The following is a 26,992-nucleotide window of genomic DNA, read 5'->3' on the forward strand; positions in this document are numbered from 1 at the left end:
CATCTTAAAATGGCTGCGGCAGGGGGCACCTCCCGCGGGCGGGCCGGGGGGGCACCGCTGCGCCGGGCCGGGCCAGGGGCGCGCTGCGGAAGCGGCGGCAGCGTCCGGAGGGCAGGGGGATGCTGGGGGGCAGGAGGAGGCCAGAGGATGCCGGGGGCAGGGGGATGCCGGGGGGCAGGAGGATGCCGGGGGGCAGGGGGAGGCCGGGAGCAGGGGGATGGCGGGGGACAGGAGGAGGCCGGGGCATGCCGGGGGCAGGGGGAGGCCGGGGGGCAGGGGGATGCCGGTGGATGCCGGGGGCAGGGGGAGGCCGGGGGCAGGGGGATGCCAGGGGGAGGCCGGGGGCAGGAGGATGGCAGGGGGAGGCCGGGGGCAGGGGGAGGCTGGGGGCAGGGGGAGGCCGGGGGGCAGGGGGAGGCCAGGGGGGCAGGGGGAGGCCGGGGGGCAGGAGGATGCCGGGGGATGCCGGGGGCAGGGGGATGCCAGGGGGCAGGGGGAGGCCGGGGGGCAGGAGGATGCCAGGGGGGCAGGGGGAGGCCGGGGGCAGGGGGGGGCAGGGGCCGGGTGGCGGCGCCTGGCGCAGGTGGGCGCGTTGGGCGGGGCCCCTCATTAGCAGCCGCCGCGCGCCTAGCCGGCACGCGCCGCGCCGCGGAGCGCAGCGCCCCGCGCGGAGTCCCTGTCTCCCGCCTTTGGTGCCGCCGCCGCCACCCGGGGAAAGATGCAGAAGGGCTGGAAGAAGTACTTCGGGCAGAAGTCCTTCAGCGAGGTGGCTATGGATGAGTACCTGGGCAGCCTGGGGCTGTACCGCAAGATGACGGCCAAGGACGCCTCCTGCCTCTTCCGAGCCGTCTCGGAGCAGGTGGGCGGCGGGGCAGCACCGGTCCCGGTCTCGGGGGGAGCCACCTCAGGCCCGCAGCGGGCCGTGTCCGCTCCAGGCCGGGGATGGGGGTCGGTAGGGGTGCTCCTGGAGACCCCTCCTGGGTGCCCGAAGTGAGGCGTCGCGGGCGGGGAGGGGTGCGGTCAGCCCCCTGGGCTCTCGGGCAGGCAGGCTCCGGGGTCGCTTGGGCTTCCCTCAGCTTCTACCCCCAGGTGACCCCCTGCAGCCTCTCCTTGCCCTGTTTTGTGAAGTATTTTGAGGTAGTTAGTCTTTATAAGCTACGAAGTAAGAGAAGCCTAATGTAAAGCATAAATTAAACTGCAATTTCTCCTTCATTTTTTCATAACCTTTATTTTTTCAGCTGTTTTCATCTCAAATTCATCACATTGAAATTAGGAAAGCTTGTGTCTTGTTTATGAGGCAACACCAGCCTAAGTTTGAATCTGTAAGTAATGTGTGTGTTAGGCAGCTTTGCACACGTGGTTAGGCAGTAGTGTGGGAGGGGGTGAGTGGTTTAGCCCTAAACATACCCGCATAAGCATACACACTGGAAACGTGTCATGCGCTGCCAGGCTTGATGCGTGTAAGAGAAGGCACATGGCAGGGCGATGGCTTGCTTACCTATTGGAGTTGCAATTGCGCAAGTTTTACTTGACTTTTATATTTCTGAAGTTCCTGAAATCAGCGAGTTGCTAGCACCTGAGCAACCAGCAGGGTGACATTTGTGTAGTATATGTTCTGTGGAGCAACCATTGTAAAATTTAGTAGGGAGGAAATAATGTAGGATTTTGGAGTAAGAAACAAACATCAAAAGATGGTAGAAAACTCCAAAGTGTGTTTAATCGTTGCATAAAGTCACGTTTTGGGGCTTTTTTGTTTGGTTGGTTTTGCGTGTGGCAGTTTGTGTGGCTGTAGGTGTGCATGGTGGTTGGTGCCTGTGTGGTTTGATGTGGTGTTCAGGTGTGCTTTGGGTTTTTTTTTTCAGTTTGTGGTTTGTTTTTTCCCCCCCTGTAATGACAGTTAAGTACTTCATCTAACCAAGGAGGGAGATGAGTCACTACTACTCCAGATTCATGCTCTTAATTTTTTTAGGATCTCTTGGTATTTCCACAGTGGTACCCCAAATCATTCCCATTCTCTAAGGTAGGGAACAGCAAAAGTCATACCCCCAGTCAGACCACAGCCTCTTAAGAACCCAAAAATGATAGGAATTGGCAGACAAGTCCAAATTTGGTGTCTGTGCACCCAGCCCCTACCCTGCCCCCTGCCATTCAGCAGCTAGTAACATGGTGTAAATGTTTAGGTTTAACTTTGCTTTCCAGCTGGCTGTGTTTTTATGTTTGTTTTCTTTTTTGTTTTGTCAAAAGTATGTGGAAGGATCATTTGAGAAATACCTTGAACGACTAGGAGATCCAAAGGTACGACTGATTAATACTTCTCAAGAGATTAAAATCTGAGGACACTAGATCAGGAAAGTAATTAGGTGATGGTTTAAAATGTGGTGATTTGGGCTTTTATTAGACAGATGCCAATGCTTGGGTCTCATTTGCATAGGTAATACTATGGGTTCATACTGAATATTCATGTGTATAAACTATCCGTTTTAGTGAGGAATTTGTGTTGGTGCAGAGGAGCAATCTGTGCAGATTGGATGGTAAATCTGAGGCCTTATTCATAACTGCAATTCTTCTCTAAGAAGGAAGAAACAAAATATGTTGAGTGTACCTTGCATCAAATATTTATCAGGCTCTGCAATCCCCTGCTTCTTCCTTTACCCCCAGGTTTGAATACTGTAGTTCAAACTTTTGTTTCTTTAGACATTAACCAGTAAGTATGGTGAATGCAACAGCCTCTGAAAAAAACGTAGTGGTTTTAATTAAAAAAATTAAAATAGTATTTTGGGTAATGTGTTTAAAAGTCACTGCCAGAACTAGCTTCATTTTACTCAGCCTGGTAATCATGGCCATCCCATGTTGCAGACTTCCCTTCCCCACCCCTGGAAATTGTGATATCTTGACTCTCAATGTATTGTTTGTTTTAACAAACTGATGAATTTGGTTACATATTTTAATACCACAGAGAGCTAGAATAGAGTTCTCAATGTTGAAGACGGCTTTGCTATCTCATGTAATCTCATAATCTTGCACAGGAAAGTGCTGGCCAGCTGGAAATGAGTGCTTTATCAGTGATGTACAAGTAAGTGTCTCTTTCTTAAATTTTACTTTGTGTTGGACTGGGTGTTTGGGTTCTGGCCGGGGAACCTTTTACTTGTTTGTCAATGAGATACTAATGTGTGAAACATGGTGAGAAATGTGCTCCTGTTCTCATAATGTGGATTAAAGGGAGGGTCGTTTTCCAGTGATGGGTATTTGTTATATTTTTCCTAATGTTAAAAACTTAAGTCAAGTGTTTCCTTCTAGTGGCTGAAGAATGGAAAATAGGGAAAAAGCAAGGAGATGTGTGTAGTGGAAACACTCAGTGGTAGTTACAAGCATGACTAAAACTCACGTAGGTGTTCTTGAAAGCAGCAGTAGTGAGGAGTACTGACCCTACTTGATGTGTAAACCCTGATATTTATTTCAAAGGTAACATAAGCCTGCACAGGTGCTGCTGTCTTACTAAAAATGCTGCTGTCCTGTAACAAAGCAGTCTGGCTCTCCAAGGGTAGAAGGAAGAATGCTGCCTTTGAAGGCTCGTTCTGTTCCAGTACTGAAGGAACAAGCTGAAGTTCTGGTAGAGTTACTTGTTACCTGTACTGAAGGCTGTAATCCTTTTGCAGGGTGACTAAATCGCTTAGACTTAATTGTCTCAGTGTCTGAGCACACTGCTGTAAACCTAAATCCTTGACCTAATCTGTGACTAAATATAATGGTCTTTCCCAGATAGTTTTTTCCCCCCAATATGGGTGTTATTTTCTCATCTAGCTGTTGCTGTATGGTAGCATTCACTTACCAGGAAAGTATTCTATTTGATTTTTTCTATAAACCAGCAGTGGATTCTCTAAACAGCTGCCTGCAAACTTCTTCATAACATGATTCAACTAAAAGTGAGCTCTTTCAAGACTTGCTTTTTGTCTCCTTACTTAGGCGAGACTTTATTCTGTACCGGTACCCTGGAAAGCCATCCACTTACGCTACAGACAATGGATTTAAAGACAAGGTGAGGAGAAGTGAGGCAATTTCCTACCCCTATCCCAGAATCCCAGTTACCTTCACTCCTGCTTAGTTATAAAAACTTGCCACTGGAATTGAGCTCTTGTAACTCCAGTGCTCTTGCATACCTGAACAAAACCCCAAAGCTGACTTTAGCTCATGGAAAAAGCATGGTATTTGCACAACAGTTAATTATAGTATCTTTGCTTCCAATGTGAGGAATGGATTCTGTGCTGTTCTCATGCTAATCTTATTTTGTTACTCTGGTTCATGATTGGAAAGAAGTTTAATTTTGGCAGGAAGAGTTAACATCCCAGTTCCAGAATATTCTTTCATGTTTCTGAAATAACTTTGAGTAAAAATATTCCCCAGTGTGAATTTGACTGATCTGACAGGGTAGAATGAAATACCTGGGTTGAGTTGTAGAGCAGAACAAGATATATTTATCACATTGGCAAAGAGATGGTTTCCTCTTCCACCCTCTGTGCTGCTCTTCCTGAAGTTGGATGAGGTGTGCAGTTTTTCTTCCTGAAAAGGGGAAGTTAATGGGAATGGATTAATCTAACAAACAGATTCGTTTTTGTAACATACAAATTGAGCCCGGTTAAAAGTGGGAGCTAGTGGAACAGCTTAGCTACACAAGAATTAACTGTTGGGGACAAAAGGAAGTAACACAAAGGAGAGAGGTTCTGTATTACCTCCCATCTGACCCCTGTCATTTTTTCTGCAGTTGTGTAGATGTGCCTGCACAATTAAGAGGCTATCTCAGGCATGATGCCTGTGAAGTTGCTGTGGTATGGATTTCAGTATGGGCTGTTCGATTTGCCAAAGTGGCTAGTCTGCTCTGAAATCTGTACTGCTGCAGCTGTTCTCTGTTGGTTAATATTAGTGTCTTTGTTTACATGTGCTTCTCTCTTTTTCTATGTAGTTTCCTATGTAGCTTAATCTAATTCCAAAATGAATTGACTCTAAAAATCAAGAAGTATGCTCTAAATGTGTGTTTGTCCTCGAAGGCTTTACCACCAGAGCTCTCATTAAGTGTTGGCAGCTGTTGTGTCATTAGACTGCATGTACGGGCAGCAGTGCTTTCTGGTGTTGCTCGTTCTCACCATGAGATGAGAGCTTGTGTTGGCAGAAGACAGTAGTGCACACAGAATTAAGAGCCCTGGCATCCCAGCTCCTGCTGGTTCACTGGGAAGCATCCTTGCTGGTAGTCTGCTGACAGCTGCCCAAGGGCTTCTGCTGGTTGCAGTTGGCTGCTGTCACATGCCAAGATGGGGTTTGATGGTACATGTTTACTTCGTGTATCAATGTATATGTTGCAGAATGCATGCATCTTCTCAAAAGGCAGCATAATGCTGCTTATTAAAAGCAATACTTTGTTTGGGGCTAGAGATGCTCTTCTAGTCCCTCAAGTAAGGAAGGGTAAAATGTGCCTTTAATACTCGTACAGTGTATCTCAGAGGCACTGCTTGTATTTTACCTCTTGAGCAATTGGTGGAAGCTAACTCTTATTTTATGTTTAATACAGCATGATGTGTAAATTGATGTTTATCTATTATATAAAGAAAAACTACTTAGATGATTCAGTTTTAAGTTGATTCTACAGCTTTGCCATATTTATATTGAGAATATGTTGTTTTCAGATGAGTTAGTGTTGACTGTAGAATGGAAGAATAATGTACTCTTGAGCTAGGATATCTAATAGAAAAAGGTAGGTTTTGCATCATTCCAGCCTCTTTTTATTTTCTTTTCCCAGATTTTACTGTGTTGTTCCGGCAACAGCCATTATGACTCTGTGTATACAAAACAATTCCAGGAAGATGCTGCTATTTGCCAGGGTAAACTTGAAATCATTTTTCCATGGATGACAATTATGTGTTTTCATATGTTTATAGGTAGTGTTTGTTTTGGTTTTCAGGGGTGGGGAGGAAAGAGATGGAAGCTCATTTATTGTATATTAATGTATACATACACTCATTACTCTGTTAATTGGGGTATTGGACCAAATGGCTTTGAGTTCCATTCTTCTCACCTTAATTTTTATGATCCTCTTCTTAATTGAATTTAATATAACTAGTGCCTTGTAACAGTAGATAATATCTGAAGATATGCTTGCCTTGAAAATTGCAGCAGTTCTTATGGATCTGGTATTATCTTAATTTGGTTTGAGCTTTGTGTTGATTTGTTCAGCTGTATTATACGACATCCTGTACAAAGATGTGTTTGGCATGGATGAGGAAGAATTAAGGACTGCAGTTGAGATGTTTCGAAGTGGATCCAGGAAGAACAGAAACAGTGTCTCTATAGGAAGTGAGGATGCAAACTTCGATTGTCTTCATGAAAAAGTAACCAGAAATCCATCAGAAAAGAGGTAGTGTTTTGGGAAGGGAATGTGGTAAAAGGGAAGCAAAAAGAATTAAAAATCTTGCAAAGGACAACTTTTCCAACTTTCTTTGAATATTTATGGGGTATTAGCTCTTCTTCCTATCTCATGACACAAACGCAAACTGAAGTATGTTGTAGAAGAGAGAGTGCTTCCCTTGAATCTGGGCCTCTGCTGCTGGCTATGTTATAGTTGCGTGTTACTCTGTAAAAGGACAGTTTATCTGTAAATAAAATTGTTCCTTATGTCATCAGAGTATTATTTTTTTAGTGAGAAACTGTTACTACTCTTTGCAGACTCTATAGCACTGCAGAGGCAACAGTGCATTGAGAAAATGAGCTCTGCTTTGTTTTCTTATTTGTCTTTTTTTTAAATGGAATCATACGTACCCCAAGTAGGCAATTACATGGTGGCATTATTCAGGTCTGCTGGATCACTGGGGATGAAGGGAACAGACAGAATGTCCCTATAGAAACTCATAATCCTATGTTGTTCAAGTCACTAGAAAGGATTGAAGGGTGGCTCTGACCCTTACTGAATGCTTGCAAATGACATTGGTTTGATAGGACTTAGAACAGGGTGTTGTACTTGACATAGCAAGAGTTTAATCAGTCAGTGGAATCATCTTCATCCTTTTCTAATGCAAGCAGTAGCCTTCGTTAGGGGTGGGTGTTGGAACAAGTGAAGGTCGTGCTCTTGAAACTAAGAGAAGGGTTGTCCTGTACTGCATCACAGCCATGGCTAGTGTTTAAGGCAAAATCTACCACTTGATGGCACCATGGTGCTTTTTCAGATTGTATGAACCGTTCGTTGATTTTAATCTTGGCTAGAAATTATTCATTGTGTCTTTTGTAATCTTATCTTCAATTACTTAGAGTGGACGACTGGGAAGGCAATGCTACTGACAGTCCACAGGAGGATAAGTTCAAACAAGGCATTGGAGAAGAAAAGGTTTGTCAGTTAGGAAAGAATTCCTTATGGTGGTGATTGGTTGTTGGTTTTTTTGTTGTTGTATTATTGTTGTATTGTTTGTATATTATTGTTAGGGCTAAACCTTCTTTTCCACTTCTTAAAAATGACTTTTTGGAAAGTGTGGATGGCTTATTACTTTCATCTGCTTGTCTTTTGGTTTTGCCCTTGAGTTTCTCTTAAGTTGGATAAGCCTTTTTCCTTTCTGAGATTCTCTTGTTCTTCTCTAGCTAATTTCCCCCCCCCTCAAGATGGAGTTTAGCAGATGTTTCCTGGTCTGCTGTTTGTTTTTCCCAGAAATGGTTTAAATCCATTTGTTTTTATTTTGAAGAGAATATAAATCACTTTGGAACAGTTTTAGAAACTCTGTAGAAACCTGTTTTCAGATATAACAACTGAAACTCCCACCAACTTTTGAAGACATGACTTCATTGGTCTGGTTAGCTTTGCTCAATTCTTTTTGACTAAAGAACATGCCAAATGTTACTCCTGAGCCTGTTTCTAACCTTTCTGAAGTCTGTTTGCTCAGCTTCTGAGTGTCTGAATGTGTTTTCATATTCCTGAGCTTTAGTTCTTAGGCAAATACAGCGGAAGTGAGAATTTTGGAAAAGCGTGTGTGTATATCTTAGAGTGGTCCACAGATGCTGGCAGGATAGAGACTATGATAAAAACATTAAAAGCACTTGTTAATGCTTCATTTCAACTCTTGTTTTTAGCCTCTAGAAAATCCATCAAAGATGCCTGTTCCTTATAAAGTGCTAAAGGCACTGGACCCCGAAATCTATCGGAATGTGGAGTTTGATGTTTGGCTGGACAGCAGAAAAGGTATCTTTAAAATGGGGGAAAAAAAACCTCTTTCTGCTCTAGACTTAGTGTTAAATTTATGAATCTGAGGCCTGTGTCACCTGTTTCTTCACAGCTGAAATGTGAAGGATACTGGTTAACCCAGCAGATGCTTGTAGGTAGTACATCTTGCTGGTAGCTGCTTTCTTGGATTCATTTCAAAGTATGAAATACACTGCTGCTGAGATTGTATAATGGTGTTAAGGTTGTTAAAAATCTGACCTCTGCTACTTATTGATTATAGCATAGGAAATATGGGGACTCAAAGCAGAGTACACAACTCTTTTACCATTCTGTTGTATTGGAAATCATTCAAATTTGAGTGTTTTCTTGCAGCATGTGTGCAAGGACTTCTGCTTTTTAAAGCACGATTTTGGCTTCAGGGTTGTATAATAATGAAGATCTCAAATTTAGCATTGAGATCTGTCAAATGAGATGAGTTTTTTCTTGCTTCCCAGCTCTCCTGGGCTTGAACATTCTGGAGAGATTTCATGGTCTTTGTGGCTTGGTATAGGTTGCTTTTTGGCACACACTATGGCTGATCTGTAAAGCAAGTTACCTAGAAAGATAAGTTTTAAAGTGGTGTTTGATGTCTGACCTGAAGTGTTTTGCATACTGAAGAACTCCAGCATTTTACAACTGCATAAGCAGTAATGAGGGTCATTAAAATTCTTGGAACAGAGTATAGTAACTAATTATCCATGTAGACTACTGACAGGCAGAGAATCCAGGCAAGGAATGGAAAAAATCTTACGAAACATAGCAGCAAGGAGACTTTAGGTAATGTTATTTTTTCTTGAATAACATCTTATTTTTGCCAAGTGCCACCAGTACTCTGGTAAGACAAGACACGTCCAACATCCTTAATATCTGGATTGGTAGTAAATGCAGGATTAATTTAGTACCATCACAAAACACGTTGCAGTATTGAAGTAGTAGTGCTACTTACTGCATTATCTGGATATTATTGATCTCCTGTGACTTAGCCTGGTTATGGTTTGTTATCTACAGTTACTTCACCATTACTATGGGGAATGTTCAGATACTCATAGGAAATAATTAATTGGCCTATAATATGTAGTTGGATGCTGTCATGAAGTACTTGTAGGATACATGAAGAAAGAACAGTAGTTTAAAGGCTTTTTCCTTTTTATTTATTCATTTATTTTTAGAGCTTCAAAAAACTGACTACATGGTGTTTGCTGGGAGACAGTACTATTTAGGAGACAAGTGTCAGGTTAGTACTCAAAGGAGACTCAGTTATGATAAACTATTAAAACTGCTTTAAATGGAGTATGATAAGCCATAAAATCATTTGACTTCATAGAATTTTCCAAGGCTTTTCTCATTTTCTTCCTTGTAGCTATTAATCTGACTTTTTAATTTAATTTCTTTCTAAAATCTACCTTTAAACATTGGGTAGTGTGAAGGAAAAGCTGCTTGGAAATACATTGTGAACCAGTGATACACATTCTGTGAGTGTGGAAGTTCCAGATCGAGAGCTCAAAATGCAAAGGTTGTGTGTTTGAGGTAGTTGTCTATTAGATTTTCACCTTGGGTCAGCAGCAAGTCTGGACAGTCTTCCACTTCTCAACAGTAATGTATCAGATATTTTTATAAAACAGAAGGGGAAGAGCTAAAAAGGGAGGATTAGCATGATCTGGCTAGGAGATACTGAAAGGAAGGTCAGCTTTCCTTGTATTCCAATGTTGTATGTAGTGAGGGCTTATTTTTTATTGCTGGTTGAGGTAGTGCTCATGATCTACTCAGTGACTTGTTTCTAGCTGAGCAGAGCTTTCCCTTCCAATTTCCTCAATTTCCAGTTTTATCTCCTGTTCTACTCAAGTTCTTAAATAACAGTCTTCCTTGGTACTTACCTGCTTGGCACAGTGTATAAAAATAAGTTAGAAAGCAGGTATCTTCTTACCTCTCAGTCACTCAAAAGACTTTTTTTTTTTTTCTCCTTCCTCCCTAAAGTTAGTACAGTGATCTTTATTTTTGCCTGCTATTTTGAAGAAGTATTTGAGACTCCCAGGCCAACTCAATAACATAGGATCAGCTATCAACAGCCTTTGCTGTTAGTGGTTTGTAGACAGTAATTCTGAATCCCCTGATGCAGTTTGGCTTTTTCAGAGCTTCTCTTTTTCTCTCTCCAGGTACGTCTGGAGCCTGGAGGTAAGTATTACAATGCTCATATCCAGGAGGTCAGACAGGATGGCAACACGTTGACTGTATTCGTTGAGGAGCTGGCAGAAAAGTAAGCAGTCTGGTGACAACTTCATGTTTGAACTCTTCCTGGTTGAGTTTGTATATTCACAGATGCTTAAAATAGGATTAAGATACTTTGAAAAGAGAATCCATGCTTTTAAATATAAAGTGAGCCTTTGCTTCTTTGTTGGCTATCACTCTTCAAATAGAATATTGTAGGAAACTTTCTCTTGGATTTGTAATGATCAGAATAATTATTGTAGTGGTTTCTGTGAAATCTGCTTCTCTTTCATTGGAATGTGAAAGTGCTATTTGCGGTTTGGGCTTAATTCATGGATAGTAAATTGCCCTCTGCTGTTGGTTTCTCAAGTTCTTATGTTGTACCCAACCAACTAAATAGATAACTGGCTATTCTGGCAAATCTCATTTTCTCCACCTTGCTGTTCAAAGCATTTACCCTTCTCCAAACCTAGAATTCAGCTTGGCATATTGCAAAAATTCTGTGGGGTCATATGCTTTCAGGTGTACATTTGAAGGCATACAAACACAGGGAAAAAAGACTTGACCCAGGAAGTCAGTAGTGTTGGGGCTAAATCCTAGCATGCCCTTTTTAATAAATGAGTAGCACTAGTGTGTGCTTGGTGTCAGAGAAACAGATGATTTTTATTTCCACAGGCTCCCTATACTCTTGAAGTTTGTGGGGCTTTCTGTTACCTCTTGTTTTAGCATTGCTTTATTTTATGTTGTTGTGCAGTTATGCATAGTGTATCCTTGTGGCACTGTTAACATGAGTGTTCTTCGTGTAGGCATACTGTTCCTTTGGCAAACTTAAAACCAGTGACACAAGTGGCACCTGTCTTTGCTTGGAATATGGTTCCCAGCCGAAAAGGAGGAACCTATCAGAAAATAACAAGTGGATACTTCTCAGGAATAGGTTTGTACAACATTTCCACAAGTGTTCCTTCCCTCAGGGCTGGTGGGAGTGAGGGAGACACAACACTTCTAACAGTTTTTGGATATTGGAAGTAACTTAATTCAGCCTGTGATATAAAACTTGGTCTCTGCAAGGGCACGATGTAAAGTGATTCTTCAGACATTGGGATGAATTTGCCCTTTGCAAAAGAGCAAATGCATTGAAAGCACATAGCAAAATTGCTTTTGCTCAAAATTACAAAAAAAAAATATTGGCATTTGAGAAGCATGTATAAAGACTGAATCTGTGAACCAAAAAGCTTGTCACATTTGGCCTTAGCAGAGATGCATGGACGGATGAAGACTTCCCCAGCCCATTAAATATGGATTGTATTTGTTTAACTTGGAGATTTTTTTTAAAAAAATAAATGCAGCCTTCATAATGGGATTTTGACAGAGTACTGGTTTGATCAGCTGAAGTTGGGAAGGTATTCACATGTGAGATGCCCGTATTCTGCTCATAATTTAGAATGCCCAGTTGAGCCTTATGAAGCTTGCATACTTAAAATGCACTTTTTCTGGGATAGGCCATTGTCTCTTTCCCATGTGTCCAAATACTGACTCCTCTCAAATGATAGAGAACATAGCTCTGGAGTCAGCTGTTTAAGGTGTAAATCTGTCTTTTTCTGTCCTCAACTGAAACTGCAGAAATGGATATGAAAACACGGAAGCGAATGCTTAAGAAATTTCGCGGAAAGGAAGTCTTTATGACTGTGGCTTATAGCAGGGGTCAGCCAATTCTTCCACCCCGGCTACAGCACAGTGTTCCTTCGGGGCGCTCCCCTCCAGTTCACTGCTCACAGGGTGGTGGAAACGTGGCACCTTACGAATCCTATCAGAATCCTCCTCAAAGACATAACCGTGGATTTGGGATGCCAAGGTATGAAGCCTTGAAAACGTCTCTGAGATCACCACTTGTTTTCTCCTAACTAGTCTGTAGCAAGAATGAATAGAGAGTTTGTGCTATTCAATAGGTAAAACTACGAATGAGTTCCATCTGAGAGGCACTTCCTGGTAATTGCACCTTTTACCCTTTAAACTTAGGGGATCTGCCCGATTTATAAACAGGCACAACATGCTTGGCCCTCAAATAGCATTCTACCCCAGTCCAGGAAAGAGATGCTATCAGAACTATGACAATTTCTCCTTCAGGTCCTGGTAAGTGAATATGAACCTCTTTACAAAACATTGCTCTAAAAAGAGTTGGGGAGGATGGTGGAGGTATGTGGAGGGCTGAGTTGGCTGTTAGTGGCACAATATGAAACAATGGGTTTATTGTGCCTCTTCAAAAAAACAGTTAAAATTGAGCAACGAAACTAAGGTGAAACTCCAGATAGTTGTGATTCTTAACCTCTGTTCTTGTTTTTAAAGCTCCTACAGCCGTAGCCGCCGTCAGATGCAGTGTGTGAACAAGGAATGTCAGTATGGGTTTGTACCAGGGAATGGAGAGGAGCCTCAAGGGCCAGAAGAAACTATAACTTTCTATGAAATTGAAGGAGAGGATGACGCTGCTTTTCCTACTTTAGCCGTAAGTTATGAACAAAGGATGTGACGAAACCTCTCAGAGGAGGGGGTGAAGCTGTACAAATGCACAGCACTTCACCTAAATATACAGCAGCTGTTTTTTCCCCATGTAAAAAGTTTTAGCAGTGAATGTGTTTTTGAGATGGGAAGGCTGAAATGAGTCTAGATCGTGTAAAATCTGTTTAAAACTTCCATTTTTCTGCATGTTCCCCTTCTTTCTCCTTCCCCTCACCAGCAGCACTTGTTTTCTTGTTAGTATATTTTTATAAAAGTAGGGCCGTGTTTCTTCTTTCTATTGCAGTTTGAAAACAAAACAAAAAAATCCCTTCCTACTGCGGATGTCTGTCTGGCTCTAAATATTGTGGGAGATAGCTTTTCACTTGTTTGCCACACTGTAATGTATCATTTGCGTAAGTGGATTCAGAAACTGTATAGTGATAGCCTGGATTGTTCCTATGAATTTATAGTTGTGATGTTTTGGGCTAGCATGTTGTTCCTGAAATAGTTTCTTCTGCTACAGAAACAAGAGAGAATTCCAAATCTAGACTTCTCTTAAAACAGTCTTTCTGTCAGATTGTAGATAAAGTGGCACAGAGTATTCCTAAACTTTAAAATGAATCATTTTATTTGTAGTTTAAGCCTAGTACAAAGCTGGATGTCAATTGATATTTAGATATCTGAATAGGAAAGCAGATTTACTTTTTTTTAAACCCTGGTAGGTTTGCATTGTTTTTTCATGTGCTGAAGCAGTGAACTTAACAAATGTTAGACTTGTATTTAAATGAGAGGGAGGGGAATCTGCTTGGGGCCTTTGCAGCAGCAGCCATTTTTTAGTTTGTCCTCATGTGCTAGATGGTAATCTTTGCTCTGATTTTCCTCCAAGAACATCAAGGAATAAGCACAGCTTATCCTACTTTTTTTTTTTGACATGAAATCAATATAGCTTACCAGCTTTTCCTCTCCATTGCTAGACTATATACCTGCAGCTCCTGATGAATAGTTTTTCATGTTCGTTCAGTGCCTTTGTTACTGTCAATGCCAAAGCCTTTTCTCTGTCTCTTCCTTGTCTTGTTTAGTTAAGGAATATAACATTTCCTGGGGAAAGATGCATCTCGCAGGAAACTCTGCCAACCTACTAGAGGCCTGGTGGGAGAATCTTCTGACTTACCACCTCTGCTTCAACCTTGGAAATCTTAGAAGCCTCTCTGAGCACTTTATCGATCTCATAGTCACCATGTCTTCTGAGGAGAATTTTGAGTGTCACCTTAGCCATCACAAAAGAGTGAATCAACTTCTTTTACTTGAGCATCTCATTCCTATATTCCTGCTTCGGAGAACTCTATATTTTAAATTGTGGTGCAGCTAAGGACTGACTGCAGTGCAAAGGGCATGTGAAGTGGTAGAGGAGTCCTGTGGGTAACCTTGATGGGTGCTGCTCTCTGAAAGAGGTTTGCATGTGTGGGTCGAGTTAGTACAGGCAGTGGTGTCTATGCCAGTAGCCACCCTTGAGTTTCACTAATTGTGACTAAAGAGAACATTTTTCCATGACAAGTAGAGTATTTGGGTGAACTGATCTGCAGTCAGGAAGGTGGGAATGCTCCAGGATGAGAAATGCAGGAGTCTATGATGGGGGTAGCAGTCTTAGCTGTTGTCTGGGCTCTGCTCCCTCCTTTTCAGCTTTGTCTGAGCTTGAGATAAAGCTGTCTAAGTTCTGGAAGGGAGTAGCTTAACTGTATGGCATAGGATAGTGGTAGGTCTTCAAAAATAAATTGCCTTAAGTATGCTAGGCAGAGCAAAAGGTAAAGGAAAGAAATGTGGCTGCCACCATTTTGCTGCAATCAAGGTGCATGGGAACAGACGTGTAAATGGTAATTCTAGTAAGTTTTGGCTGCAGCAAGCTTAGTCTGCCAGCCTGTTTCTACTGTGTGTGTAGAGCGTGGAAAGACTTCAAACTGGTTTTAAGTGCATGCTTCTGACTTTGCTTTTTAGAGCCAGGGTGGCCCTGCTCCCATTGTCCATGGTCCAGCAGGATTTTGGGTAGCAAGGAGAGGCCCGAACTCTGTTCCACCTAACAAGCCCACACTGAATTCCTCAGAGGAGGAGGAAGAAACAAGTGAAAATGGTGAGTTCTTTAAGGATTAGTGGGCAAAGAGAAAAGACCGTTTCAGAAGATCTCCAGTGTGCTTTTGATTGCCAAAGTAGGTTGCTCTTATCTCCTAAATATGTTTGTTGCGAGCTTCGAACATGCATGTGAGCACCTTATTTTTCTTCGTTGTCTGATAGAAATGTGTCGCTTCTGTTTAAGCTTGCTATGCCATCACCCTTGTGATTATGTAGTTCTGTAGCAAGCAAGTTGCTGCTTAAAAATGCATAGTGTAAATTTGGTAGTGGCAACCTTGACACTTGGTGGGATAACAAAATGAGCATGTCTTGAGTGTTTCTCTACCTTTTCTGTACAAAGCAAGATGCTACTGAAAAGAACTCATTAATGGATGCATTGAAATGTAATTGGGCTAATTTCAGCTTTAAGGGGGGGTTTTTTGGTTTTGTTTGCTTGTTTTTTTTCTTGAATAAAAGCTTTCTGTGCTCTCCCTTGTAGAGAAATTTAATGAAGAATATATCTATGCACCTCCACGTAAGTAGAACTTACCTATGAGTCTTTACTGATAGAAGATCTGTGAGTGTAATGTACTCATTATGACCTTTTTATAAGTTTCTGAAGGATTAGATTTAATGTGGCTTTTTTCAGTTAATTTTGCCTATGCCCTCCAGATCCAGACTGTGAAACTGCAACAGTGTATAGTTCAGCAGAACCTACAGCAAGCTTGGTAAGCTCTAGTCACTGTCTGTTCAGATCGTGAATCCTTGAAGTGTGTGGCATTCTTCATAGAAAGTGTCCTTGGATGCAGGCTTGACATAGTAGGCCAGAGACTTCTTTTGGAAGAAAGGAATGATGATTTCATTTATATATTCACACCCCATTTCCTCCCTAAATTGTGAGGATTTGTCTGAGTCTGCAAATACAGTCTGAATTGTACTAGAAACATCAATGATTTTCTGCCTTTCATTCTGTAAAGAGTGTGTATTTGAGTGCTGTTTACTTCTTATTCTGCTCCAGACAGGACTTGCTTTTATCATGCTACCCTTCAAGTCCTATTCCAGTTAGTGTTATTCCTCTCTGGGACTGGAGAGATCTCACCTCTGATAGAACTGACTTTGGAATTTTTTTTAAATTCTGAAACTACATCTTTAGTCACCTACTGGTCTACAGTGGGTGTGAAATACAGTCCTGTGCATGACAGAATATGCAAGTTACAAGAGATCCTCTCTATGTGTGTGTATATAATCCATTAAAAAATCTAGGGGTGTGGTGTGGGTGCTGTGTGACTTCTTTGCCTCTTATATGGAGCATGCTTTGCTTTGGCATCCCTTCAGGAAGAAGGCCCAGTCTCTGTGTCACCTCAAGATGGAGTGGCTTCCTATGACTATCCCCCAAAGGTAGTATCTAGTACTTTATTGTGTGGAGAGGTGACCACTCTGCTGGGTTAGTGTTGGTTTGTGGGCTCCCTCTACCTGCCCCTTAGAGCGTCTTGTAGTAAAGAATACAATTCTCTATAAATACAAGCAAAACAGGAGTGAGAAGATGCCTTGCAGGTGTCTGTAACTAACCTGGTATTTTAAAGCCAATTTTTAGAGAACTGGGATAGTTAGCTACCTTTACAGGACTTCCAAAATTCATTTGTGAAGTGGGAATCGTTGAACTATGTGATGTGTCTGTAGTCTTTGTCAAAGCCAATTATAGAGGCAGTCAGCTGAATACTCGTGACTCTTTTCCAGGTGATGGTGAATTCTGCAGCAATCTCAACTTCAACAGGTGTTTATGCTGCTCCAGCTACAGGCTTCTCCTCAAATTCTGCTGCTTCCACTCCAGCCAGTGTCACAACAGCAGTTCCCCCACAAACAGCAGTTCAGCCAGTTATAGTATCTCCCCTTTCTATAGGGAGGCCAGGTAAAGTGTACATACTGTGGCTATGGACTTGGATGTCTGAGTTCTCAGTTACATCTTCCCCTCCCATTTGTTTTTTTATCCATACCTTACCAAGACAAATGCTGAAAGACCTTGGGGGGTGGAAGTATTACTTGTTTTGGCTTAAAATGATGTAATAGTAGTTGTAACTTCACTGATGGCTTCTTTCTTTCATGTTTTGAAGGGAACATTTGCCCCTGAATTTGCATGGGAATTGGTAAAGGTGGCAAGGAGGAGAATGCAAAGCCACCTTTACCCATCAGAGGTGTTTCACTAGAAAGTTCTTTTTTAGAAGGCAGAAGTTCATGACGGCTCCCTTCTCCCCTTGTTACCTACCATTAATTTTCCTCTTGAGTTGAGCTGTTGGTCCTGAGGTGTTACTATCTCTTCCAAAAGAGTCACTGGCTTTGGGGGTTCAGGATCCACACAAATGTCTGATTCATTTGTTGTGGCACTTGGTTAGCTCCTGTGATTAGTTATTTCTATGCAAAGAGATTAAATTTATGATTTGTCACGTGGTGTGCTTACCACCTGAAATGCTGGTTCTACTTTGTTCTTGTGAAAAGCCTGTTAAGGAAAATTTTTTTTCCCTTATAAAGAGGACTTTTCCTATCTTTTGTAATTCTTCATTTAGTATCCAGCAAAACCTTCACCTTTGGTTCTGCTCAATTCTGTCTCCCTTCTCCATTTTTTTGCACTCAGCACCATTCTCTAAACTGTCTACTCACTGATACCATTACAAATAACTTGCTGGTATGTTACAGATGTGGGCCACCTAATGAATATTTAACAGTAGTCTGTCCAAAATATTTTTGTTCTGACGTGTCTAGAACCTTCCCCTACTTCTGTGGGCTTATTATCACAGTTCTGAGAAGTGATTAGTCCGTTCCCTCTTGTTCTAGGACAGACAGTTCTGTAAGGAGAGTCTGGCCTGCCTTCTAGTATGGAGAAATGATTGAAAAAGACATTTTTAACTGGAATATGAAGCTGGCAGATAGACATACAGTTAAGGCTTGTACGATTGGAACATTCCCATCTGGTTTCAAAATTTCTTTTGGACTTCCTTTAAAGTGATTTCTAAAGAACTTTGTTGGAGCTTGTATTTAGGAGCACTGAGATGGCAAAGCAGTACATGCTTAATTTTCTAAATCAGCATCTTGCTCATGTTACATGCCGTTGCAAATTTGACTTGACTTCTGTTTCCTTCTAATTGTAGCAGCGTCTTCGATGCCATTCCCAATTTATTCAGCTCCTCTTCCTCCAGTCAGTGAGGTGGGAGAAGCTGGTGCTGCTCTTCCACCTTATTCTTCTGATCCCAGTGGCAGTGATCTGCCTCGAGGTAACGACGGTATTTGTGCTTTTACCTACTGCTGTTCTTTGGCACGCTTCTGACTTGTGTGCTTCATCGAAACCTAACAGAATACCTATAGTAAGAAGAAGTGGCTCTTTGCAGCTTGCAGCAAGTGAAAAATAATACTATAGATGCTTATGCTAAAAATGTTTTAATTCCCAGTTTTAAATAGCAAGTTCATATCTGACTCAAACGTGTGATTACTGCAGCTTTAGACAGCATCCTAAAGAAATTAATACCAAGGGAGAGGGTGCTTGGCCTGTATTATGTTGCTTCTTAGTGGAAAAGAATTTTTCTGATAACTTACTAAAAACAAATCTGTGTATTTATAAAGCTATGCTGTTGTACAGTTCAGTGGGTTATTGTGTTTTCCTGTAGGACTCCAAGATATCATTTTGAGTTATCCTTAACTGGGGATAAAGTATAGGGTCATTTTGTTCTTTAGGTGCATGGCCTTTTTGTCTACTGTCATCAATTATGACAGTGTTTAAGGTCCGTTTCAGTTATTAAGCAATGAGCGTGCAAAGACAACATAGTACCTGCTAACAGAGCAGCTCAGAAAGGGCTTTCAGCTTTATCAGCTGACTGTGGACTTTATTTTGAAAGTGGTAATCTTTAGTCAACTTGCTCTTACAACTTAAGAATAGCGGCATACCATGCAAGGTTGCATCAGACAGCCAAGTTTGGTAAGCAGTGCAACAGGCATATATATATTTGATTTTTTTTTTTTGTTACTAATTTATCCCCTAATTCTGTCATGTTCATGGTGACAAGGCATTAAATAGAGCCTGTAATTCAGAGCTCTGTTTAATAACCCAAAGATCAAGCTGTCTGCTGTCCTTATTGCAAGCTAAGTGCCTCTCGGCTACAGGAATTACAGTACTGCTTGCTGTTATGCTATGTAACTTTTTTTTCTCCAGGTGGGGAATGCTGTGATGTCCAAGCATGCCACCGTTGCATCACTGCACACATCTTGAGGCAGATAAAACTACTCTGTGATGCAGTGTCTTGTCTTACCAGCTAAGGGTTATTGGTTGTGTGTAGTTTTGGACAGCTGTAGAAAATGCTCTACCCTGTGCATGTCCTCTTGCTCAGTTTTTGACAGTACATTGGCTCAAACTACACTAAGGGTTAAAAACTTAGAAAGGCTGTGAAAGAATACTTGGTTATTCAGCCTGCTTGTTCTCTTGATAGCAAGATTCAGCTTGTCCTAATGTGTAGTGCTCAGACTGGAACAGAAATGCTCTGGGTATGAGTTAGAGGTCAGTTATGGTTACCTGTGTTGTCAGTGCATCATGTACCTTGTGCATCATCTGCCTTGTCTGGTGGGGGGCATGAGAGGAAACTATTTTTGGCAGTGGTGAGGCCAAGCTAAAGGTAAGTTGTAGGCTACTCTGAAGAGCAGCAGTGTGCAACTGGCTGACTGTTCATGTTTTTGTTGTTCAAGTGGTGGGAATATCTCTGCATGTTGGTTGAGGTACATAAGCTTTTTAAATATCCCCCCATACACAGGATACGTTGCAATGTGTGAATCATAGCCTGCTTATGCTAATAGGCATCTGTAGATACAGCAGGTGATATGATTTTGTCAGACTTGCTACCTTTAGTACAAGTTCCTGAATCTCCCATGTTCTCTGTTGGTGGAGAGAGTAGCTTATCATTCAGGGGCAAGTGAGGGAAAGAACTGGCTGCATATATGTAGGGTCTGTGAAATCCAAGTGTTCCTTCTTGTACCCTTGTACCATTTTGAAAAATGTAGTATGACTATAATTGTCTGACTTGATCTCCCCATCCAAAAAATCCTTGTAACTATTTCACGTATATGGCAGTTGTAGCTTTCCTTGCATCAGAATGTAGTTTTTGGCTTTTATTCCAAAATCTATTAATTGAAGATGGAGCATAAAATACTTTAGTCATGCAAATTGTTTTCATGCTTGATTCAGTGTATTGCCATCTAAAGTAGCCTCCGTTGTCCCTGTGTGGCACTTTGCTCAATGTACCCTAGAGGGCTCATTTCAGATAGGAAAGCCAGCTACTCTTGCTCTCTACAGTTCAGGTAGCTACATCTGGCAGGTTGCAGAACAACTTTGGGCTGAAATGCTATGGATTCTTTCAGTTGCATTTCCCATGTAACATGCTTGTCTTGTCAGAAATTGATGTGGAAAAAGGCAGTTTCCCAAACGCTATGGTGTGGCTGCTCAAAGGCCTCCTGCTTTCACAGGTACTGCTGATGTGCTCTGCAGAACTCTGCCCTCTTGCAGGTGCTCTTTGTTCCTGGTTTTGTTAATCTTGGCACTTATTCTGTCTTCCACTTCCCTGCTGCAGTAATATTGCTCTCGATGATACTGTGCACACATCAGAGATGAAGGTTTTCAGCTTTAGTTGAATGCCCTTAACTGAGGCTTTCAGCACTTGGGAGAATTGGGTGTTAAGTGTACTGGCAAGAATCTGGAGTGGATGTAGATTAATAACCTCTTCAGATCCTGCCTGTAGATCTTAAGATTGGCCATGTCCTTCTTAGCATAGACTCTAGAAATCATTTTAAAGGATTTTAAGGTTGGTAGTTAATAAGGCGTGTAGCATTTATGGTGTCACACTGCTGTAGTGTATATATGGCCTTTAAGAAATCTAGAAGCTTTGGAGTATTGCAGCGTGAAGTGCATGGGTATACTTGACCTAGAGTTCTGTGCACTTTGCTAAAGATAATCGAGGCCTGGTATTTGGATTGGGAGTGTAACTTGTCAACAAACTCAAGTCCTGAGTAACCTGTCCCAAACTGAAGAGAGGAAAACCTGCCATGTGCCTTGGTATTACTTAGTATATCTGCATTTGTTCCAATTATCAGTTTTTTGGATCTTTTTTTAATGGGGCTTAGAGCTTGTGAAACATTTCTATTTCAATGGTGACCTTAGGTGTCCTACTATTGCCTGCTCCCTTGTATTTGAAGGAGCTGTTGATAAAAGATTGCTTGTTATTACTGTGTTCCAGAGACTGCAGTAGTGTTCAGGATTGACTAGAGCTTCCCATCAGCACAGTGAAAACTTTATCACAATTTTTGTCCTGATGCATTGTAAGATGAGACTTTTATCAGCAGTCAACATGGTCTTTATATTTTTCATATCAGGATGGTTAACTTTTTTTGGCTTAGCTGTTGCTTCATAAGATAGCTGTGTTTTACTAAAGGTTGACTTAATTTCTAGGCATATCAAGAGAGGAATATAAAGAAGAACTGGTTCTCCTACTGTACGGGCTTCTGTTCCAGCATTCCAGACATCAGTATTTCCAGTATCAGTTTGTCACTTCAGTCTCCCAGCTCTTCCTTTGTACTGTTATCACTGCTGCTATGAAGCAGCTGTTTCATTCAGCTCTTATGCTTGTTTTGCATAGATTTGCATAAACAATTGAAGACCAAAATGAGATTTAAAAGGGGAAAAAAACCCCCTTGTTCCAAATGCAGATGCAGTTTCAGCTAGATACTAAAAAGTTGGCATTTCTGTGAGTCTGGGTTATTTTTAATATTTTACTGACTGTGGTCAATGTCACAGCCAAATCACCAGCACTTTTGGGAGTGAGCTTACAGCTGTTAGATGTAAGGAAGGATCAGTGTGCACTTCCGAAAATAGCTGCATGAATTGTTGCCCTCATCAAATATGCTGAACAGTGAAAGAGTTGACGATAGGCAAGAGCAACAGAGAAACAAATCCTCGTGCATTTCAACAAAATACGACAGGCAGTACCATAGGTAGTCAGGGCTGGGAACGTGTGTGTAAGATGGGTGGACTGGGAAACAGTGTGAAGCTGAGGCCCTGGCTTAGGGGGAAGTGGGTTCGGGGTATGTATGGTAATGGTGAAGGTGGTTTAAATTGGAGCCCATAGTGGCTCACTGCTTTTGAGTTGTCCTGCTTTTCCTTTCAGCTCCCAGCAGTACTAAAGCAGCGTCTGTGTGTGTGCACACATAAGCGAACTTACTGCTGTGGAATAGGTGACTTGCTCTTCGTGAGCCTTTAAAACAAATCTGTAGTTGAATCTCAGAAATCAACAGCTTTTCTCATGCACAGTTCCAGAACTGCACCATAAGATTAAAAATGTGCTCTCTTTCTTCCAATGGTCAACTTTAAAGATTTAAAATGGCTTCAGTCGTTTTGGACAGCTGGAAATGTGTTTCCAGGTTCAAACCCCTGCTGTTCTTGGGGAACAGTTTCAAAGTTCCTTCACACATCTGGAATTGATTCTTATGTATTTACCTGGGGCAATTTATTCAGTACATGAAAGACAGAAGTAAAAGCCTACTTTTGCAAGAAAGCAGGGAACCGAGTACTCTTGTGAGGAAGGGGAAGGAATATTCCTTACTGTTCTCCCTCTCCATTTTCTGACTTAATAGAACAATTGGGGGAACCCACGAAGTTAGGTCAGAAGGTGTTAGGATTGCTGCATATGTTGTCCCCATTGACACGTCTCTGTGGTCATTGCTCAACAAAGGTCTGAAGATGGAGATAGTGGCAGAGCCAGACTTAACACAAGGCAGAGGTGGTGTGAAGCTGGAGTGTCTATGGAGCTGGCCCCTTGTCTCCCATGCCAGCCCAGTATGAGTATTTGCAATATGTGTGTGAAGTGTGTGTATAATATGTGTACATTGGGGTAAACTGTCACTGGTATATGAGAACGCTGCTCCTGCCTGTTTGTGTGCTTCCAAATGCTTTCTCATTTCTGTAGTGAGCAAGAGAGGGAGTGCTTTTTTAGTGGTCAGCTTAATTTAGGGGATCATAATCAAATTCGTGCTTGATAAAACACTTTTTCCTCTAAACACCCAGCCTTACTGGGAAGCCAGAATTGCTTAAGGCCTAGTTGCCTAGACAGTGGAGACTTGTGACTACACTGAAAATTATCACTTGAGTAATAAAGATGAATAAACCGAAATTACAGCCAGTGTAATTGTTGAAGTTTGATAATAAGTTGGTCAGACAAATGCTCTGCTACTGAACAAATACCTAACAGGATTAACTTAAAAAGCTGAACTAGCTTTAACAACTATTTCTATTCGAGATATATTCTTTACTCTTCAAGCTTTAAAGAAAAAGCAGTGCTAAAATACTCATTCATTAAGTAAGAATATCTGAAAAGGAAATAACTGAAAAGGAATTGCTCTTAATGTGTGTAAATTTCTTTTGCTTCTCAGTTTATAGTCTTTTGCTCTTTAATGTCATATCCTTTAATTTCAGATACAAAAGTCTTGCGGTATTATTTTAATCTGGGATTGCAAGTAAGTGCTTTTAAAATTAGTAAATTGCCTGTAAAAAGTGCTGTTTTTCTTGACAAATGTACTGATGTATTTAAGACCTCAGAGTGTGCTAAATGCACATCCAGTGCACGACTATTAATATGTATTGGCTTGCTTGGTGGAGGTGAAAACACAGTTCAGGGAGTGAAGTTCTAACTCAAAATGTGATGCACACTAGTATGTCTGTTTAGTTGTTTTACTTTGAGTTGTGGTGGTGGTTTTTTGCTTTTGTTTTTGAGGAGGATGGTGGATAAATATTGTTCTTTCTGTGAAGGTAAAGGGAGGCACCTGTGCCATTCTTAAGAAAGTTTGTGTACTTAGACAAGACATCAGAGACTAGAGATGTGTGGCTTGAGGCTTCTAAGACTTTGTACAGCTGTGTTCAGACTGGTTAGCATCATTTTTCTGTGTTGTGGGAACTCTTGCTCTGCTGGAGAGTTGTCTGCACCAGTAGTCATATGCGCTGTCAGTGCTGCTGCTCAGGGAAGTGCAAGAAGTCATGTCAGCTTCTTCAACTGAAGAGATGGGTATATTCAAAGAGATTTCTCCTAAGTTGATAAGTGGGAATCTTCTTTCTCTGAACATTTCTGACACAACAGCAATGTGGAACTGAGGTGGCTGTTGCTGCAGGTATTACAGTATCTTTTCTGGTAGGCTTATATTGGGGTGTGTTTGGGGTGTGTGTGTGTAGTATCATAAGGGGCTAGGAAAGAAAAAATGCACTTCTTGACTTTAGATCTGAAACTAGTAGTGATTTGAGGAGGGATGGAGAGTACGTGGTTGTACGCATGACCTTGTGTTTTTTCCTTTTCTCAAAGTATTATCATCAGAGCTATTGGCCTTCCATGGTTTATGTACAGCCGGTGCTGCCACCATCACCTGTGGAAGTTTATCCAGCATATGCTGAGCCAGCTCCTGTCCTAGATCAGTCCGTACCTCAGCTCTACACTGATGCTGGGCGAACTGAGGTCCACCAGGTTCCCATGGAAACACCTGCAAATGGTTAGTATTGGAGTATAAGACCACATACACAACTAATGGGAAGTGAGGGAATAGGTTTTCAGAGCACAACTGATCCATATCAGCTGCTTGCCTGCAGCTTTGCTGTCCTGTGAGAAGCATGGGGGTGGGACGACATCAAGTAAGCCTTGTTAAGAGGTTATCACCAGTTCCACTGCCATCTGTGGTACTACTTAAAGTATGGCAGAGTGGCTGCTGTAGCCACCAATGTGTCAGGGGCTTTCTAAAGCCACAGAAAAGAAGTAGTAATCCTTTCTAGGCCTGTACTAGGTATGCTGACTTTAACTTGGAAGAACTTTTTCTGAAACTGTGAAGGAACCTCTTTGCTTACTGATAAGCAAATAGTCATGGTATCAAAACAGAATCCCTGTATTTAAAGTAAAGGAGACAATTGGGTTTGGGCAAGCATTGAGCCTGTTACTTCAACTCCATGGGAATTTTTGAAAGGAAAATGTTGCAAACCTTGGTTTAGCCTCAGTGTGCTAAGCTGTTACCTCTTAAGTAGCTCTTATTGCTACTCAAGAGCAGTAAGGGCTACTGTATTTCTTACTGTGCATAAAATTTACAGCAAAACTTAGTTTCACCTAGCAGTTTTGTAACAAGTTTGTAGATACACTTGACAGTAGAGAGGAGGATTGTATTAAATGAGGAAAAACATGGCAAAAGGTCAGATGCCTAGCTCATTAAAATCTATGGAACATGGCAGGAGTGCATCATAACAAAACTCTTGCTCAAAGGCAAACAGAATTACTGCTCTGCTAATGCTTCAGCCTGTTCAGCTAGGGTGGTGGTTCTGCATAGATTAGTGTCATAGGGTCAGAGATCACATAGGGAAAGAATACATTAGCTCTCCACCTGAGTTGTTCTTGGAAAAGCTGGCACTCCAAAGCAGAGTGCTGCTAAGCAATTCTTGAACAGAGTTCAGTGGGAAGATGAGCAAGTTCTCCTCTAGTCTGACTTAGGGCCCAAAATTATTTTGACCCCTTTGTTAGGTCAAATTGTCATCTAAATGGTGTTTCCTTTTTGGACACTAAAATAATTCTGTGTTCACAGTAATGGAAATTTGCATAAGAAGTCCATAGATACGGTAAAACATGGTAAGTGTGTGTGGTTTTGTTCTGTTTTTTTAAGGTAACTTCCAAAATGCGGAGCCACCACCTCTGTCCTATGGGCCAGTATATTACCCATTCGTGTCGGATCCCTTCAGCCAGCAGTCTCTTCCTGGGTTTGATTCTTTAGTACCTGCCTATCGCTATATTAGTACCTGGCATCCAGTAAATCCACCATATGGAAATTCTCCACAAATTGCTAACGCTGTAAGTTCTGGACCACTGCACCAAGTCAGCTATATTGCCTCACCTAACCCTGCACCTCATGACATGTCACAAGGAATGTAAACCTGGGAGCTTCTTGCCCTTGGTTTCTCTCGTTTCTTGACTGTCAACTGTACGTTAATGTTTTGTAAATGTTATCTTAGTGGGTGGGAACAGCTGATTAAACTACATTCAAATTTCATGTTTCTCTTTACATGTATACTAGTGATAGCTGACTTGACAAGATGTTTTAGTCGATTACACAGGAAAGCATAGAAAAAGAATATATGCAAACTATACTGCAGGGAACAAAGCTTGAATCTGCTTACGTAAAGTATGTGTAAAAAAACCATGCTATCACTAAAGGAAGCTTGCATCATGTAATCCTGTGAGAGGTTGCACTGGAACACTCCAACACCTGGCTCTTAAGTACTGAAATAGGCTGCCATTACAACTCCCAAGTAAAAACTGGGCACGGGGTTATTAAATGATGAAAAATGTTTGAAATGGGTTGGCTTTCTCAGATTTCACAAAACAAAACTTCTTTGCCCCTAGTGGTCACATTTGTAATAGCTATGTTTCTTCTGCCTGTTTCCATTCTGCATAGGTTTCATGACTCCTGAAAGTTTAAGAATACTATTTTGGTCTGTTGTATATTGCTGTATGTTCATAAGATTTGTTTTGTGAAAGCTGTTTCACAAATGGTGGTAGTCTTGGTGTTTAATTTGCACTGATAGCACAAAATAAAAGCATTGAACACAGGAAAATGAGTGGTCATTTATCACTGGCAAGTTACGTTTCTGACAATTGGTCATCCAACAGTGTGGACCAAGGAAATGTAGTTGTCTTGTGGGATAAGGCTGCTTCAGCCTTCTCTGAGAAAGTAGCAAAAGCTTTCAGCATGAGAATGAAGTGCAGTTGAAAGCTCTAGCTGTGCTTGTTGATAAGTTTAGGAAGAAAACACTGTGCATGTGAACTGCAATTCTTTCAAATGATGGAGTGTGCAGGCTCTGTCCTTGGTAGAAACTCACACTGTATGTGCAAAAACCTGTGAGTAGGGCCCTGCCTGCAG

General features: G+C 41.6%; 1 protein-coding gene across 1 annotated transcript; it reads left to right on the forward strand.

Annotated features, from left to right (window-relative positions):
- Positions 1–718: 718 nt before the first annotated feature.
- On the forward strand, positions 719–26,004 carry LOC141964478 (UDP-N-acetylglucosamine transferase subunit ALG13-like). Its single transcript, XM_074914927.1, has 22 exons — positions 719–859; positions 1,239–1,322; positions 2,245–2,295; positions 3,027–3,073; positions 3,964–4,036; positions 5,789–5,870; positions 6,223–6,403; positions 7,291–7,366; positions 8,101–8,209; positions 9,400–9,464; positions 10,384–10,484; positions 11,242–11,369; positions 12,056–12,287; positions 12,779–12,955; positions 14,923–15,053; positions 15,531–15,566; positions 15,704–15,759; positions 16,769–16,940; positions 18,175–18,297; positions 23,529–23,569; positions 24,406–24,589; positions 25,739–26,004. The coding sequence occupies exons 1-22, from the start codon at positions 719–721 to the stop codon at positions 26,002–26,004; spliced, it is 2,556 nt and encodes an 851-aa protein (XP_074771028.1).
- Positions 26,005–26,992: the final 988 nt, after the last annotated feature.

The sequence above is a fragment of the Athene noctua genome, chromosome 11, assembly GCF_965140245.1.
Source record: "Athene noctua chromosome 11, bAthNoc1.hap1.1, whole genome shotgun sequence".
In the NCBI taxonomy this organism is placed as follows: domain Eukaryota; kingdom Metazoa; phylum Chordata; class Aves; order Strigiformes; family Strigidae; genus Athene; species Athene noctua.

Coding starts and splice junctions, on each gene's coding strand:
- LOC141964478 (XM_074914927.1), top strand. CDS start 719: ATGCAGAAGGGCTGGAAGAAGTACTTCGGGCAGAAGTCCTTCAGCGAG. Junction 12,288..12,778: donor CGTGGATTTGGGATGCCAAG/GTATGAAGCCTT, acceptor TTGTTTTTAAAG/CTCCTACAGCCGTAGCCGCC. Junction 23,570..24,405: donor ATTTTAATCTGGGATTGCAA/GTAAGTGCTTTT, acceptor CTTTTCTCAAAG/TATTATCATCAGAGCTATTG.